The 16,732-nt window shown below is 35.1% G+C and overlaps 5 protein-coding genes and 1 long non-coding RNA gene across 21 annotated transcripts in view; 4 read left to right on the top strand and 2 right to left on the bottom strand.

The window, feature by feature from the left end:
- LOC107644269 (LEAF RUST 10 DISEASE-RESISTANCE LOCUS RECEPTOR-LIKE PROTEIN KINASE-like 1.1) overlaps nt 1-5,887 on the top strand; it is a 9,545-nt gene extending 3,658 nt beyond the window's left edge. For 4 of the 14 annotated variants that reach the window (XM_021102866.1, XM_021102868.1, XM_021102867.1 and 1 more), the window contains 4 exons: nt 2,738-3,116; nt 3,202-3,228; nt 4,565-4,789; nt 4,895-5,883. Coding sequence is in view for 2 of the 14 variants with exons in the window: in XM_021102872.1 (XP_020958531.1) it covers nt 4,585-4,789; nt 4,895-5,742 (1,053 nt within the window). In the remaining 12 variants the exon portion in view is untranslated. The other 10 variants (XM_021102871.1, XM_021102870.1, XM_021102869.1 and 7 more) reach the window with 8 other exon arrangements.
- On the top strand, nt 6,246-9,909 carry LOC107641190 (LEAF RUST 10 DISEASE-RESISTANCE LOCUS RECEPTOR-LIKE PROTEIN KINASE-like 1.1). Of its 3 annotated transcripts, none has more exons than XM_021102862.1 (6): nt 6,246-6,787; nt 7,092-7,270; nt 7,347-8,171; nt 8,397-8,495; nt 8,921-9,136; nt 9,284-9,909. In XM_021102862.1, the coding sequence occupies exons 2-6, from the start codon at nt 7,102-7,104 to the stop codon at nt 9,727-9,729; spliced, it is 1,755 nt and encodes a 584-aa protein (XP_020958521.1). In that variant the 5' UTR covers nt 6,246-6,787; nt 7,092-7,101; the 3' UTR covers nt 9,730-9,909. The 3 variants fall into 3 exon arrangements, with proteins under 3 accessions (XP_020958521.1, XP_020958522.1, XP_020958520.1); XM_021102863.1 differs by having other exon boundaries at nt 6,247-6,787; nt 9,290-9,909; XM_021102861.1 differs by having other exon boundaries at nt 6,247-6,787; nt 8,921-9,909.
- LOC110262566 (LEAF RUST 10 DISEASE-RESISTANCE LOCUS RECEPTOR-LIKE PROTEIN KINASE-like 1.4) lies at nt 9,985-11,901 on the bottom strand. Its single transcript, XM_021102864.1, has 3 exons — nt 11,691-11,901; nt 11,480-11,572; nt 9,985-11,188 (listed from the first exon to the last, which is right to left on the bottom strand). The coding sequence occupies exons 1-3, from the start codon at nt 11,878-11,880 to the stop codon at nt 10,470-10,472; spliced, it is 1,002 nt and encodes a 333-aa protein (XP_020958523.1). The 5' UTR covers nt 11,881-11,901; the 3' UTR covers nt 9,985-10,469.
- On the bottom strand, nt 11,904-12,290 carry LOC107641189 (probable serine/threonine-protein kinase PBL19). The gene has a single exon (XM_021123993.1). It carries the CDS (start codon nt 12,288-12,290, stop codon nt 11,904-11,906), a length of 387 nt encoding a protein of 128 aa, XP_020979652.1.
- Nucleotides 12,311-13,504, top strand: LOC110262567. Its single transcript, XR_002347352.1, has 2 exons — nt 12,311-12,400; nt 12,710-13,504. It is a non-coding gene; the product is annotated as an uncharacterized LOC110262567 (long non-coding RNA).
- The window catches only part of LOC107641188 (protein MAIN-LIKE 2-like), a 1,482-nt gene continuing 1,419 nt past the window's right edge, over nt 16,670-16,732 (top strand). The window contains exon 1 of the mRNA XM_016344693.1: nt 16,670-16,708. Within this exon, the coding sequence (XP_016200179.1) occupies nt 16,670-16,708 (39 nt within the window). The remainder of the gene's footprint in view (nt 16,709-16,732) is intronic.

The raw sequence follows: 16,732 nt of genomic DNA, 5'->3' as shown, positions 1-16,732 counted from the left end.
TTTTATATTATCACATCCAAACATAATTGTTAGATAAAAAAATATTTTTCATGAAATATTTAAACATAAAATTACTTTTACTTTTCTAAAAGATTTTTTTAAAAAAAATCACTTGAAAAAATATATTTTTGTAGAAGTTTGTCCAAACCAACGTTAAGGCTGCGTTTGGAAGAGAGATTGTGACTGTGAGACACAGACTAAATTAAGTCTCTGTATTGTGTTTGGTGTAAAATATACTGAACTTAGTTATGTCTCAGTATCATGTTTAATTTAAGATAAACATGGAGATTGAAGGACAGATTTGAAATTTGAAAAGTTAAATAAATGAGAGTATTTTTGAAAGGAATGTTATTAAAGTTTCAGTTCTCTGCGTTCCCATTTTTTTTTGGAGGTATTAAGGTAGCTTTGTTTTGAGGTACTGGGACAAAGACTGGGAGATTGGGACTCAGTATTATGTTTGTTGGCCCAGAGACTGGTACTAAAATTTCAATCTCTATTCCCAAAATTTCAGTATTTAAGTACTTCCAAAAAGTGGGGACACAAAGGACTGAAATATTTGGAGATAGAAACTAAAACTTTAATAACATTTTACACCTAAAATACTCTCATTTCAATTAATGAATTCGAACTTTATCTTTTGTGCAAATTAAATTAGAGTTTCATTCTTATTTTAATCTCTGTCTCTCACTTTACACCAAACACAATACTGAGACTTATTTCAGTTTTTGTCTCTCAGTCTCAGTCTCTCAGTCTCTGTCTCTCAGTCTCAGACTTTTAGTCTCTGTATCTCTTCCAAACGCTACCTAGGAACTGAAATTTTGTGTCCTAGAACTGAAATTTTAGTTCCACTCTCTGATTACCAAACATAATACTTAATCCAATCTCCTAGTCTCAGTCTCAGTCCTAGTCCCAGAAAGTAAACGCAATCTAATAGTGGTAGTGAGTCTAACTTCATAAATGCCAAGTATGTTACTAGAAAATCTGAAAATAATGGTCCTCTTTGGGTTTATGTAACTGTACTGCAAGGTAAAAAAATTGGAAAAGGGAATGTACTTTGGCATTGCAATTATTATAGTGGCTGTTACAAGGGATCTTATTCTAGAGTAAAGGCTCAGTTGTTCAGAGAAAAAGGATTTGGAATTAATGTTTACTCATAAGTCAATACTGACTATCTTGAAGAAATGAAGCAAATAGAGAAACAATCAGTTGAGAAGACAAAAATTGTTCAAGTTCATAGAACTACAAGTTAAAATCTACCTAGAAAACCTGAGGGGCAAGAAAAGAAGAGTGGTAGATAGACCTTTGATGAAGGCTTTTAATATGAAGCTCGGGAGCATTTGAATTGTGAAATAGCAAGGAACTTTGTGAGCAAACACCAATTCCAAATCCCTTTTCCTTTAGCAAATGAGTCTTCACTCTAGAATTAAATTCCTTAAACAACCACTATAATAATTGCAACGCGAACTTACATTTCCTTTTTCAGATTTTTTATCTTGCAGGACCATTGTTTTAGATTTTCAGTAGCAAGGAACTTTGTGAGCAAACACCAATTCCAAATCCCTTTTCCTTTAGCAAATGAGTCTTCACTCTAGAATTAAATTCCTTAAACAACCACTAATAATTGCAACGCCAACTTACATTTCCTTTTTCAGATTTTTTATCTTGCAGGACAATTGTTTTAGATTTTCTAGTAGCATACTTGTTAGTTATTAAGTTACACTCACTTTCACTACCACTATTAGTGTTAGAATCTGGTCTTTCTAAAAACATTTGATAAATAATTTCAAAACAATGAATAAGAATAAAAAAAATTCCGCAAAAAGAAATAAATGAAAAAAAATTCAAGAAAAAAGTAAACATATAATCCTGAAAAAAAAAACAAATATATATATATAATAAAATAACCAGAAAGCTTCACAAATGATGAAATGAACCAAATATTCAAGAGGAAAAGAGCAAAATAAAAAAGAGAGAGATATTGAAGATGGAACAAATGCGAAATAAAATAGCCAGAGAACCAAATTTCCATCGGAGGAAGGGAATATTATAAAAAAGCAAGAAAGAGACATTGAATATGGAACAAATGCAAACCAGGGGGAAGGAAACTAACTTTGATAGTCGTTGCCCTGCTTGGACTCTAAGGCGTTGCCTCTCTCACGTCATTCTGGGTGCTATTGTGCTCTATTATGTGGCTCGCGTTTTGGTGCTCTCATGATTGCTGTCATCGGTCTTCCATTTTGGCAAGGCAATGCCAGGATTAGAGGTTACATTGTCACAGGAGTTGGAAAGTGAGACTAATGGTCATTTTTTGGGTTAAGGTTAAGCTATCAAAGAAAAGATAAAAAGGTTAAATGACCCTGAAAACAAAAGGTCCGGTTTAGAAAAATAAAAAAAACTCCTAAAACAATGCAGTTTTTCTATTTTGATATAAATACATACCCAAATCTGACTTAGCCGTAGTGCCAAATTTTTTTTTTGGTCCGGTGCATATTCAAATGTACTTGGTACATATTTGACGTGTACCGGTACTGTAAGGATATTTTAGCAAAAATAGCTGTATCTTTGCAACATAGTTATTAACAAACAGTTTATTGGTGGGCAAAAATAGCAGCATACAACAATGGATACATTGTAATCTTCAGCTCGGAGGTTACTGAATATTCCATTAAGTATTGAATGTAAATCTAGTAAGTCGTAATTTGGAAAATATATAACCCATTGTGATTTGATTCTGCAGGGCAGGAGAGTGACAAGACATTGGAAGAAATATTTGTATGTTGGCCGACAAAGCGCGAAGAGTGATTTATCAGATTCGCGGACCATCATATGAGAAAACACTTGGAATATTAGAAGTCATGCCTTATCGAGCCTGTGAACTGTGAAGGCATTATCAAGATAGTACTTTCAGCATGCAGGAGCAAATTGTAGCAACACTTTTGAGTTTAAAAGCAAAGGAAGTTGTTATAAGTAAAGCAGCGTTTAATGAAGCAAGGACTATGAAAAGGATCAGGCCTGTGGCTCGGTGACGAGCTTGTCAAATAGCAATCACCGTAAGAGGTTTACCAAGTAAGTCTGTCGTGGAAGCAACTCGTGCTTAATCCTACAAGGGATAAAATGTATGTGTTGTTATGATTATTCTCTTTCCACTTTATTCATGAATATTTCTGAATTTTGATGTTATGTTTTTGTATTTTTGTGTAGGGATTCATAGAGGAGTATAAGAATATTGTGAGTACGGCTATGTCTAAACTGTTTGACAATTCAATTTAGTTCTGAAAATGAAAGATTTATCTTCAAGATTTATGAAGTGTGAACAATTCTGCTACACCTCTGTTTAGCACAAAAACAATAAGAACTTATTTCGGTAAGATTAATAAAGTGATATGTACTATCATAGTATCATAAACACCGGAGTTGTCAATTAAGACCCATTGTTGTTGCCATTACTGCCACTATTACCGATGTCGTTACCTAAGGTCATTCTCAATGCAGCACCGTAGCTTATTTTTCCAAACCCTAAATTATATATCATAAATCTTTGATAAATGAGTTATTTTATAAAATTTAATTTTGATGCATTGTCAGTGTAAAACAATTTTACACATGCATTCAATTACGTAATGTCATATCATCAAAAGTAATTACTATTTTCACTAATTGTGTAAATGGTCATCTAAAAGAACGGATATAATTGCATCAGTGTAAAATATTTTACATTATCAGTATATCAAAATTAATTTTTTTTATATTAGTTATTGGTTCAAATTAGAGTGTGGCCCACGCAAAGATTAATAATCCGATTTTTCTTTTCTCATTGACATACTTTGCTATCCAATGATGATATGGGAGCCAAGGTATATGTTGACCATAAATTTACAATTAATTAAGTAAATTAAAGTTTGGAGCTAAATAATAAAAACGCGTGTCATTGTCTTATTTTCATTCATCTTGTCCAGTAGTCCCTCTTTAATTTCTTGGAAACCAGCAAATCAACTGTCACTTTTTTGTGAAATTATTGTTACCTCATTTCCTTCTAGTTCCTTCTTTTGTTCTCTCAAGAGGACTACTAGTATTACCTAAATTACCATCTTCTATGTGCTGCCTACTTCTGGCATGATCCATATCCGGTACCTTTCTTCCTTGTTCTGTTTCTTGTTTTGCAAAGCTTAATTAATCTGTCCTGCACTTGATTTGTTTTAGATATGAACTCACATTCTTATTTTTATATTTTCTTTTAGCCCTTGTAATGATTACTTAGTGGTAGAAGTGTTTTTGTAGATACATGATTACTATTAAAAATTTTACATAGCTTGAGAATATATTCTTGAAATCCTTAATTAGTGTGAGATATCAGCTAATCTTGGAGTAGCTATTTCCATGCTTAGTAATTATAGATGTATTCTTTGAAGGATATCTGATCATTTCATAGACTTTAATTTTGTTTACTTAACAAAACTTAAGCTCATGTCAATATAACCATTAATTAGAATCTCTATTTGTTTAGAGATCTATGTTTTTTTCTCTTTCATTTTTTTCCCCTCAAATGCATTTGCACTGCTTGCAGCATAACTCTTTCTACCCCTGATGAGGTGTGTCCCGTTTAGCTGGTTTCAATGCTACACTACAAGGAAGAACCAACCTCAACAGATTTCAAACCACCCTCAACAATTTTCTTCAGATTTTGGGTTCCAATTTCATACATTCTCCTATGAAGAACTTTTAATAGCCACCAAGCATTTTGCTTCCTCTGGGATACTCGGAAAGGGAAGCTTTGGCATAGTATATCATGGTAAGAGGGTTTCAAATAATAATAATAATAAAGATTCTGATTGTCTTGTCTCTTTGGTGGTGATTGTATTTATTTTATTTTATTTTTATTAACTTTGCGATTTAGGTAAACTTCAAGATGGGAGACAGATTGCAGTCAAATCCTTGCGCGAAAACAATGACAAGAAAGTTCAACAGTTTGTCAATGAAATAGAAGTCTTAAGCAAATTGAGCCATCAAAACCTTGTCCCATTTTATGGCTACTGTCACCGCCATGACCATGAATTCATGCTAGTATTTGAATTTGTTTCCAATGGAACTCTGGCCGATCATCTTCATGGAAAGCGTAAGAAACAAGGCACTCTAGTACCCTGGCATACCAGATTGAACATAGCAATTGAGGCTGCAAGTGCATTGGCTTATCTTCATAATTCAGGAATTATTCACCGCGACATAAAATCCTCCAACATTCTTTTGGATGATAACTTGTGTGTTAAGGTAGCCGATTTTGGCCTTTCGCGCACGCTTCCTTTGGTTGTTTCAACTTCAAAAGAGGCTGCTACTTTTGCTTCTCATGCCTCAACTGCTCCACAAGGAACAAATGGATATATAGACCCTGACTATTTTCAATTTCACAGGGTTTGTGACAAGAGTGATACTTATAGCTTTGGCGTGGTTTTAGCCGAGATTATATCTTCGTTGCCAGCGGTTGATGATACATGGAATCCATATGAGGTACCATTACTGTCTCACCTTGCCATGAACAAAATCCAAAATGAAGCATTGCACGAGTTGGTGGATCCATGCCTTGGTTTTCAACCAGACAATGAGATTGGAGAATCTATAACTGCTGTGGCTGAGTTGGCATTTCAGTGCCTGCAATGTCCTAAGGAACTAAGGCCATCTATGAAGCAGGTGCTAGAGACTCTGCAGGGTATAAAGAAGGGAATATGGGGATTTCACCAAATAACATAGTGTTGGTTTTTGATTTTATCATTTTCATTTAGAAGATGTGTGTGTCTCTATAATATTAGACAGACAAGTGATGTTGTCATTCCCAAAACTGATAATGTTATTCCCCTTTTATGTAATTTATCTAAATTATCCTCAATTCTCATTATTTTATTTTTCATATTTATTTGGGAATAACATATCATAGAAATGTTATGTTATTAATTAAAAAATGACAATATTCCTTCTTACTATTCAAGGTTAATAAACAGATAAAAAAATATAGTAAACTAACTTTTAATTAGTCAATATTAACTAATTTTTGAATTTGGGTTTATAATTTAAGATTTAAGATTAAGAGTTTATAATTTAAAATCTAAAATTTAGGATAAATAAAATAATTTCAAAAAAATTGAGTGAGAGTTAGTTAAAAATAATTAGTTTCCTAGCATTACTCCAAAAAGATTTTTCTTTTGTGCTTTGCAGTCTTATGGATTTTGGCTGGAAATAATTGTGGACGAACTCCAATGTAAATGTGCAAACTAGTGATGACTCTAAAGTCTAAACCTTTCAGGTGCTCTGTATTTTTCTCTTCTTTCAAATTTCTTGGGAAAACAAAAAAGAAACAGAAAGGAAAAACATTTTCTTTTTTGCTTTTATAGTTTTTTATTTTAGGATATGTTGAGTTTTGAGGTCTAATACTCTAGAGTCTAGAATATGTGACTTTTCAGCAAGCTGATAAATTCTTATGCAAAGCATGAGAAATTTCTGAGTGGTGTGCTCCAGGAAGCAGCAGCGACGAACTCACAACCACTCAATATCTTGATACATTAATTAAAAGTGATGTTGAAAAATTAAAATTGTGTAGCGATGACTATTTGTGAAACGAATATGCAATTCTTTCTCTGCAAAACAGGGCAGCACTGAATCAAATAAGTCAAGCACTGAATAGTGAATATCACTTAGAACCGATCTCAAGATTAGGTTAACAATTGCTTGCTCTCCACAATTCTCTTCCGTAGAAAATCGGAGTCACCATTTCATTCAGCAACTTCTTACTTTCCAGAAAGTATGTGTCTGCCTTCAACTATAATCTTTATTTTTATTATTTATTTTGGCGAACAGAAAGTTGAATCCTTCAAGGATTGTTCACCCTTAAATCAATAATTTTCATTGCGTGATAGATTCTACTTAATGATCCAGTGATTAACTCATTGCTTTTTCAATTTACTCATGCTCATTTTAAATAACTTAGCATTTCTTGATTTGAGCAGTGTTGTAGGTATGCTTAATTAAAAAATTATTGCTTTAGGTATTTTAAATAGAAATTCCATAAAAATCAATAGAATAATTAAATTTGAGCATGTATACAGTAATGACCTGATGAGGTTGAGGTGTGATCTTCTTCAGTGCTGCTTCACTAGCACTTCTTCAAATGGTGTTATTCAGATAAAGGGGAAAATCTTCCCCTACTTGATTCTTGCACAAGCAACAAATAATTTTAATAAACGTAATTGTCTTGGAAAGATAGGCTTGAAGAATCTATACTATGGTAAGAGACTACCCCTATATATATATGAAATGAACATTATGAGTAGATTTTCTTTTCTGATAGTAAGTACATGCAGGCAAACTTAGAGATGGGTGTGAGATTGTAATTGAAAGAGTATCATCCAATGACAAGAGGCAAATATTTCAGCAGTTCCTCAATGAAATTTTGGTTTCGAATATCCTGCATCACAAGAATCTCGTGACATTTTGCGGTTATGCCTTTCATCATGAGGAATTCCTGGTAGCACATGAATATCTCTCCAATGGCACTCTTGCTGCTTATCTTGAATGTGAAATCCAACATAATAAATGCACATTACCTTTGCTTACTCGAATGGAAATTGCCATCGATATTGCGAATGCATTGAGCTATCTTCACAAGCATGGCATCATCCACCATAACATAAACTCCAGCAATATTCTGCTAGATAAGAACATGTGTGCTAAAGTTGCTGGCTTGCACTTATCAAGGAAACTTCCAGAGGATGTTTCTGTCAATGCCACCAGCATTGTTTCAATTTCAAGTGATATAGCAAAAAATTGTGTTTACATTGACCCAGAGTATGTGTCTCATGGCAGAGTCAGCACCAAGAATGATGTTTATAGCTTCGGAGTAGTGTTGTGCGATTTGATATCATCCAAGCTTGCTAAGTATTGGGAAGGTTGTGACCGAGAAAGTATTGCTGTCCTTTTAGGCAGAAATATTGAAAATCAAGCTTTGGACAAGGTATTGGATCCAAGAACTGGCTTCCAATCAGACCATAAGATCATGCAGGTGATGACTGCAATGGCAGAGCTTGCACTTAATTGCGTGGGATTTCCACAAGAACAAAGGCCAAATATGGAACAGGTGCTAGATATCCTCAATGGCAAGAGACTAGAGAGATATAAAACAATAGAAGGTGCACAACCTTTTTGACTTTTGTCCCTTTTCCCCTTCAATGGATTCCACCCATTATGTTGGTTTAGTGCACATATTAAAGTGTACTATAATCAATGAATAATGGTCTAAAACATTCTTAATCTAATCAACGACATGTATTGTTGAACAAAGTCATGAATAAAAAGTGACTTGTATGCAATAGACATGCACCTAACTATTTTTTCCTTTCATTCATCTTTCCCAGCTTTCAGAATCTTTGACTATGCTGATCTCAGAAAAGCTACCATGCAATTTCGTCGAGATAGGATCCTTGGAGAGGGAGGGTTCGGCAGCGTATTTTATGGTAACATGCTAACACTATAAATCCTTCCTGCATATATTTAAAGAATAAAATAGTGCTCATATGTTTCATATTCTTGTACAATTTTATACTTATAGTAGAGATGTTTGGTTGGGGATGAAATATGAGATGGAAATTTTATGATTGATTAAATGCATAAATTTAAACATATATATGGTTTTATGAAAGTTTATTTTAACTTTGTTTTTATTCTCACCGTTTCTACTATGTCAAACATACAAGCCAACATTCTTACAACCTTATGCTTAGTTTCTGTTGTTATTTTTGACCAACCCACATTCAATTTCACTACTTATCAACTTACAATTGTAAGAACTCTCATATTTTTATCACAATTCACACAACATATGAGACTTAAGAACAATAGGTATGCATAATTTGTTCTTTTGGCTTGCCACTGATATTAGGAAAACTTCAAGATGGACTTGAAGTTGCAATAAAACGTTTCCACAACATGCGGGAAAATTCTCTTAAGCAATTCATGAATGAAATCGAGATCTTAAGACTCTTGCACCATAGAAACCTGGTTTCACTCTACGGCCGCAGCTCTGGTGAACATAACGAACTCTTTCTAGTCTATGAGTACGTCCCCAATGGCACTGTCTCTAGACATATTCATGGAGGTAAAATTGAAAAGCTACCATGGCTTACTAGATTGAATATTGCCATAGAAACTGCAACTGCATTGGCATATCTTCATGATTCAGGTATCATACACCGTGATGTAAAAGGAAGTAATATCCTCTTGGATGAAATTTTTTCTGTTAAAGTTGCAGATTTCGGACTCTCACGGTCCCAACCAGATTATGTTACTCATGTGTCAACAGCTCCAGCAGGGACAAATGCCTATATGGATCCGGAATATTTCCAAACAGGCAGGGTTTCCTATAGAAGTGATGTATATAGCTTTGGAGTGGTCTTGTTTGAGCTCATATCATCTAAACCTGCATTTTGGAGGGATGTCCCACACGGCGAGGCGGTTGGCCTCGCAAAGTTTGCAATAATCAAACTGTTAAATAACACATTGAAGGAGCTAGTAGATCCAGATATTGGCTATGATTCAGATAAAGATGTAACGGAAATGGTAACAGCAGTGGCAGAGTTGGCCTTTCAGTGCATTCAGTGTCCTAAAGAGCTTAGACCTTCCATGAAACAGGTGCTGGAGACCCTTGAGGGTATAAAGAAGGGAACATGGGGATTCAACCAGATAACTTAGTCTCAATTCTCTGCTATTGCATATTTATATCTCCAGTTACCTGATTCTTATTCACCATTTCTTGACAGTTTGAACTCATCCTATAAGCATAATTCTATTTCTTCTGTTAAATTTATCGTTCAAAGTTTATTGAGATGTAGCATATATTTATATATCTATTTGCAATATATAATTTTGAAGACACAAGCTATGGCATATCGTGGTGCTACTACTTTGAATTCTGTTAGAGTACTACATCATTCTATTGCGTTAATTGTTATTCTCTTCTTTAATATAATGATCATTCTTCTACAAAAGTCCTATTTGAAATTGAGTGTCATTAGAAATGTATTGAAGAACTTGCATACGCTCATGACCATGTAATATACAGTAGCCATAAAAATGGACAAGATTTTGATGGCTCATTTGACTTAAAACATTTAAAATCCATTAATGGTTGAATCTTCTTTCCTTGACTTTCACTGATGAAATTTCATCCATTGAAATTGCTTCATCTTTTTAAGAGCACCAAGCTCTGCTGTTTGTTGTTGAGTGACATGTAAGTCTGATTGGTTTGTCCCTAGATCTGATGGATTATTTCTTCCTACATGCATGAAAATTGTGAATTATAACCATCACGTAACTGAATAGAACTTCATGAAATCTGAAATTAAGACTATGTTATTTGGTTGAATCCCCATGTTCCCTTCTTTATTCCTTCTAGGGTCTCCAGCACCTGTTTCATAGAAGGTCTAGGATCTTTAGGACACTGCACACACTGAAATGCTAACTCTGCCACAGCTGTTATCATTTCCCATCAACTTTTTATCTGAACCAAACTTGAAAATTGGATCCACGAGCTCCTCCATTGCATTGTTTAACATCTTAGTGATTCCAAACTTGGCTAGAGTAACACTCTCTCCATCATCCAACAAGCTAGGTGGTTTCAATGATATGAGCTCAAACAAGACCACGCCAAAGCTGTAGACATCACTTCTATCACTGACTCTTCCAGATTCATAGTAATCCGGATCTATGTAAGCGTGAGTTCCCACTGGCATGGTTGAAACATGTGTAATAGAACTTGGAAGTGACCTTGAGAGTCCAAAATCTGCAACCTTAACAGTCAAGTTTTCATCCAAGAGAATGTTGCTTCCTTTCACATTGCGATGGATGATGCCTGAATCATGAAGATATACTAACGTGGTTGCAGTTTCAATGGCAATGTTCAATCTAGTAAGCCATGATAACTTTTCACTGGAAGGTCCTTGAAGACATTTAGAAAGGGTGCCGTTGGAGATGTACTCATACACTAGAAGATGGTTCTTCCTGTGACGAGAGCTGCCGCCATAAAGTAACACCAAATTTTGATGCTGCAAGAGACTTAAGATCTCTATTTCTTTCATGAATTGATTGATGGACTTTTCTATCTCGTTGTGGAAATGTTTTACTGCAATTTCGCGCCCATCCTTAAGTTTTCCTAATCACAAATGCACATCATTAAAACAGAAAACTTTACAAATCAACTTCATCTATGAAAATTTTACTCCATTTTTCACTTTTAGCCAAACATAACTCTATCCCTCTATTGACTGATTACAGCATAGCTCACAAAGGTTATTGTCTAAAATTTGAAACAATCACAGAGATTGAGTTTTGAAACTAGTGGGGATTTTTATACGACAATCTTTAAGAGAATAAGGTCCCATTGGTACAAATTTTTTTTCTTTAAATATATGCAGAAAAAAGGTGTCATTTGTTAGCATCTTACCATAGTAGACAGTGGCAAACCCTCCCTTTCCAAGGCAAGTGTCAAAATGTTTAGTTGCTTCTTCAAGTTCAGCATGGTGGAAGATTTTAAAAGCTGAGACAGATGGATTCATAATAAAGAAGTAGTTAACCCTTTGTTAATTATGCTAACACCAAAACGACTGTGTGAAAACCATGAAGGATTAAAAGGGACAAAGAAAATGATCTCAAACCTTTTTCTGAGTTTACTTCAAATCTCTCTTTTCTTATACCATTGAGGATCTCTAGCACTTGTTCCATGTTTGGCCTTAGTTCTTGTGGAGAATTCATGCACTCAAGTGCAAGCTCTGCTACAGCAGTTATCATCTGCTTGATTTTATGGTCTGATTGGAAGCCAAGTCTTGGATCCAACACCTTGTTCATATCTTGGCTTCCAATTTTTTTGCTTAAAATTGTAGCAATACTCTCTTCCTCGCAACCTTTCCAATACTTAGCGAGTTTGATGATATAAGCTCACACAAAACCACTCCAAAGCTGTAAACATCAACTGTGGCACCAACCCTGCCATATGATACATATTCTGGGTCTATGTAACCACGTGTCCCTACTAAATCACTTGTAACATAGGTATCATCGATTGAAACTCCTTCTGGAAGTTTCCTTGACAAATGTAAGCCACCAAGTTTAGCACAAAGGTTCTTGTCTAGCAGAATATTGTGGGATTTTACATTGCGATGGACGATGCCATGATAATGAAGATAGCTCAATGCATTTGCAGCATCAATTGCAATGTCTAATCTAGTGAGCCAATGCAGTGTGCTGCTTTGTGACATTTCAAGTTGAAGATAAGAAGCAAGAGTGCCATTTGAGAGGTATTCATGTGCTAGCAGGAACTCCTTATGATGAAAGGCACAACCATGAAATGACACCAGATTCTTATGAGGTAAGATATTTGAGATCAAATCTTCATAGAGGAACTGCTGGAATATGTGCATCTCATTATTGGAATATCTTTCAATTGCAACCTCACGCCCATTCTTTTTGTCTACAAGTGTATACCACCAGAAGAAAGTAAATCTAAACCATATATTCTTTCATATGTGTCTTTTCCCACTAAGTTGGATTGACTACATAGATCAAAGAAGTCATCGTGCCGCTTCTAAGTGTTGAGTTCATTGAATAACTAAACCTTGATGATGACAAACCTTTGATATAGTTCTTATTTACTTGTGTGCATCAATATCTTATTCAGGTATTGCAGGTCAACAAAAGGAAAGATCTTCTAAGACCAATAATGCAGCAAGCAATATTTCAGGCATATCAGCATTCATTGAGGAAAATCTCCTATTACCGGATCGTGACTAACAATTCTAAGCTAGGTTGAGCTTAGGTGTTAAGAGTCCGGTTTGAACTTTTTGATTGGTGTTTGTAATATATTTGATTATAGTGAAAATTTCACCATAGTTTGTGGTGAAGATTGGATGTAGGTCTCATTGCCTATGGAGACTGAACCAGGATATATGGTTGTCTCATCTTCTTCCCTCATCTTTGTTAGTGTCATTTCGATGCAAGACAAAAACGAAAATAATCTCCTGTATTATTGATTTACTGCTCTAACAATTTTAAAGTATTATATTTCCTTTGATTTCTTGACTCAACCCCCTTCTTAAGGCTTAGGGAAACCTTCACTAAGTATTGATGCGACAAAGTTTTATGTTGGTTGTCTTCAGCCTAACACAACCCTACATGGATTCAAAGACAGCCTTGCATCATGGCTATATTTTGGGATGCGACAAAGTTTTATCTAAGCTGTTGGAGGCCTAACACAACTCTACCAGGATCCAAAGACATGTCGAGTTTCTTTCGTACGTGTGATGTGTATGCTACATATTGAGAGTGAAACACTGAGATGACTAGTACCCTATTAACCATTCAATGAGATATAGACTCAACTTATATTGTATTCACATCTCATCTGATAGTGAACAATGGAGAACTGAGAATGTAAAACCATGTAGGTGCATATAACAACTATTCCTTATTCTCTTACCATGGTAAACTTTCTCCAAGCCTATCTTTCCAAGCATATTACATTGGTCAAAATTATTTGTAACTTTTGCAAGTTCCCGGTAGGATAAGATTGGCCACTTTATCTGAATTGAATCATTTGGAGATGTGCCAGAAGAAGTTCCGGGGAAGCAGCTTTGAAAGAGATCACTACACAACCTCATAAGGTCAGTACAAAGTGAAGTATGGCCACTTGTTCTGCTTAAGGATAACAATGTCACATAATTAGAAAAATAAATAAATAAATAAAATCATTTGAATTTTTACAGAAAAAGAGTGAATAATTGCTAGATAGAAAACAATAGTTACCTACTTCTTATTAAGAGCGAAAATATATTTCTTGATCATTTTGATAAATAAATCCAAAAACAAATTCTAACCTTCTAACATTTTTCAGGAATTAGTAACTATGGATAAATTATCCCTGGTAGTGCAGAAATTAAAATAGGAAATAAAAAAACTGTCAAAGAACACATAGTCAAGGGAAATGCACAATAACATTACAACAGGACAAGAAACTACTTTGAATGGGTCATGTAACCAAAAGCAAAATGTAATTGGATATTTCAATATATCTTTGTGTTAATTCCTTCTTTGTAAGGTCCATGAAAAGTTATTCATACAAATTATAAATTTAAGACCAAAGAAAATTCCCGTTTAGTTAGATGAAATAGCAGCACTGATACAAGGAAACATATCATACTTTTCAAACCACAAAACATCAAAGAAAGTAGTGAAAAGAAAGTATTAAGAACAGAACATACCTCTAGAAACGTTGAGGTTGCTTAATAAAATGGTAACAACAATGATCTTCCCAAAGGAATTAAGAGCAAATAAATAAAACAAAAATAATACTGCTTAATCCTAAGATACAGTACTTTTAAGCGATTTTTAGCACCATAAAAAGACAAAGCAAGACCAAGACGAGTGTAAAGCAAGTCAGCAGTCAACACATAGACACGCTATTGCAAGTTGTCAAGTGATAATGACACGCTATTTGGTTCAGCTGATATAATTTGGAAGAAACAATGAAGGAGAAAAGAAGCATTAGAAAGCCATATAAGTACGAAGCATAGTTATATGGAACGCATTGCCTTCTGGTACAGAAACAGATTCGTGGTACACCACATGTAAAATATTTTATATGGAAAATATACTTACGACATTCCGGTACGCAGATGAATTATGAGTTGATATGCATGAATTGTTTACACAGTACATCACTTAATTGGTGAATTCATGTAACCATGGAATGAAGGAAGAACAAATAAGCAAAATATATTAACTTGGACCCTATGCTTGGTACGGGTTTCTAGATAGAACATACAAGGCATAAGGGAGAGACAAGACTCAAAGGTTATGACTCTATTTCTACCTCTACACTCTCTCATACTCCAAGCAGATTTCTATCTCCTTATATTTTGGTATTTCTGTTTTGAGACGGTTATCAACCAAGCCTAATTGATGCTATCTTATTTGGTAAAATCGCCGTGTTCTGTGCTTTATGCCCTGAAGGGTCTCTAGCACCTGCTTCATGGATGGCCTTAGTTCCTTAGAACATTGCAGGCACTGAATGGCAACCCTGCCACAGCTGTTATGGCTTCTCCTATCTCATTGTCAGATTGAAAACCAAGGCATGGATCCACCAGCTCATAAAATTCTTGGTTTTGGATTTTGCTCATGATAAGACTAAGTTTTAACTTCATGCTGATCTCTATTCAGATCCAAAGCTTTCATGGATGTTAAGATCTCAGACAAAAACCACCCCAAAAATTTTAAATGTCACTTTTGTCACTAACCCTGTAATATTGGAAATACAGAGTGTCCATATAGCCATTAAATAGTAAATAGTAACCTCTTGTGAAGAAGTTGAAACAACCAACAGAAGAGTGTGCAAAAGGCCAAAATCTGCGACCTTAATGCAGAAGTTTTAATCCAAAAGAATGTTAGCAGATTTTACATCACGGCGAATAATGCCAGAATTGTGAAGATAAGCCAATGCACTTGCAGCCTCAATTGCTATATTCAATCCTGTATGCAAAGGTAGTGGAGTGCTTTATGTCTTTTATGGCTGCCATGAAATGTTTTGGAATATTAGCATGAGTTCAAGACCATGGTAACAGTAGCCATAAAACGAAACAAGATTTTGATGGCTTATTTGACTTAAGACTTTGATTTCATTCTTGAACTGTTGAAGCTTGTGTTTATTTTCACACGGTCTTTCATCCATCTTTAAGTTCTGCTAAAGTAACATGCATGGCAAAGCTTACCATGAAATACTGTGCCGAAGGTTCCCTGTCCAAGTATCCTAGAGGGACTAAAATACTCGGTTGGTTCTTTCTTGTAGTTGTAGGTGCAGCATTGGAACCAAGCAGAAGGGACGCACCTCATTTGGTTAGAAACAGTTGGAACCTGTATACATGCTAATCATTTGAGAAAAGAAAAAAAACATTGATTAGGACATAAAATAAAGTAATACAGTGTAATTATGAATGATATGATAGATTCCATTTTAGATATATATTTCTAAGCAAACTAAAGTTTCTGGTTAATCGTTCAATTCTAGCGCACATTGACACCGTTTGGATTATTTAACCCTTTATTTTCTTAATAGAATTATGTTATGGCATAAGGGTTTGGAATTTGTCCTTCAAGCTCAAAACTTGCCCACACAAATAAACACAATTAGTTATGACATGCATGTTTTTCAAAGAGGAACTTGTTGTAAGGCAAAACTTGTAAAAGAAAATTGCTAAACTAAGAATCTATTCTTAATATATAAAAGTAGACGCAAAAGTTTCAGAAATTATTTTTCTTATGGAACTCATGGTGGTGTATTGGGTGAATATTGGTGCATGAGGTGTTTTGCTGAAATGTGGACGTGGTCAACACGCCGGGGGCGTGGTGACAGAGCCGGTCAGCAGCTCCCCATCAACAAGCCGGGGGCGTGGTTAAGTGGCGACCGGACAATGGTGGCAGACCCCTGCCATCACGCGGGGGGCGTGGTGCTGCGGAACCCGTGAAGCGGTTGCTGGGTTCCAATGCTGCAGCAGTATCACGGGGGGAAGCAACCCCCCACCCCGGTAACCAGTAAGAGACCTCAACCCCAGTATAAATTCCATCTCTTCCCTTCCATTGAAGCACAATGAGTGTGGGGGTTACTACTGAGAGAGGGAAAAAACGGGTATAGGGTGTGTTAAAAAAGAAA

The sequence above is a fragment of the Arachis ipaensis genome, chromosome B05 (genome assembly GCF_000816755.2).
Source record: "Arachis ipaensis cultivar K30076 chromosome B05, Araip1.1, whole genome shotgun sequence".
In the NCBI taxonomy this organism is placed as follows: domain Eukaryota; kingdom Viridiplantae; phylum Streptophyta; class Magnoliopsida; order Fabales; family Fabaceae; genus Arachis; species Arachis ipaensis.
This window is presented reverse-complemented; position numbering and strand designations above follow the sequence as displayed.

What these genes read in the sequence shown, in the direction of transcription:
- LOC107641189 (XM_021123993.1), bottom strand. Translation starts at nt 12,290, where the DNA reads ATGTCACAAAGCAGCACACTGCATTGGCTCACTAGATTAGACATTGCA.
- LOC107641190 (XM_021102861.1), top strand. Translation starts at nt 7,102, where the DNA reads ATGAGGTTGAGGTGTGATCTTCTTCAGTGCTGCTTCACTAGCACTTCT. An exon ending in GAGATATAAAACAATAGAAG is followed by an intron (nt 8,172 to 8,396) that starts GTGCACAACCTT and finishes CATCTTTCCCAG; the next exon opens with CTTTCAGAATCTTTGACTAT. An exon ending in GTTCGGCAGCGTATTTTATG is followed by an intron (nt 8,496 to 8,920) that starts GTAACATGCTAA and finishes CACTGATATTAG; the next exon opens with GAAAACTTCAAGATGGACTT.
- LOC110262566 (XM_021102864.1), bottom strand. Translation starts at nt 11,880, where the DNA reads ATGAACAAGGTGTTGGATCCAAGACTTGGCTTCCAATCAGACCATAAA. An exon ending in TGAAGTAAACTCAGAAAAAG is followed by an intron (nt 11,573 to 11,690) that starts GTTTGAGATCAT and finishes CATCTGTCTCAG; the next exon opens with CTTTTAAAATCTTCCACCAT. An exon ending in GTTTGCCACTGTCTACTATG is followed by an intron (nt 11,189 to 11,479) that starts GTAAGATGCTAA and finishes ATTTGTGATTAG; the next exon opens with GAAAACTTAAGGATGGGCGC.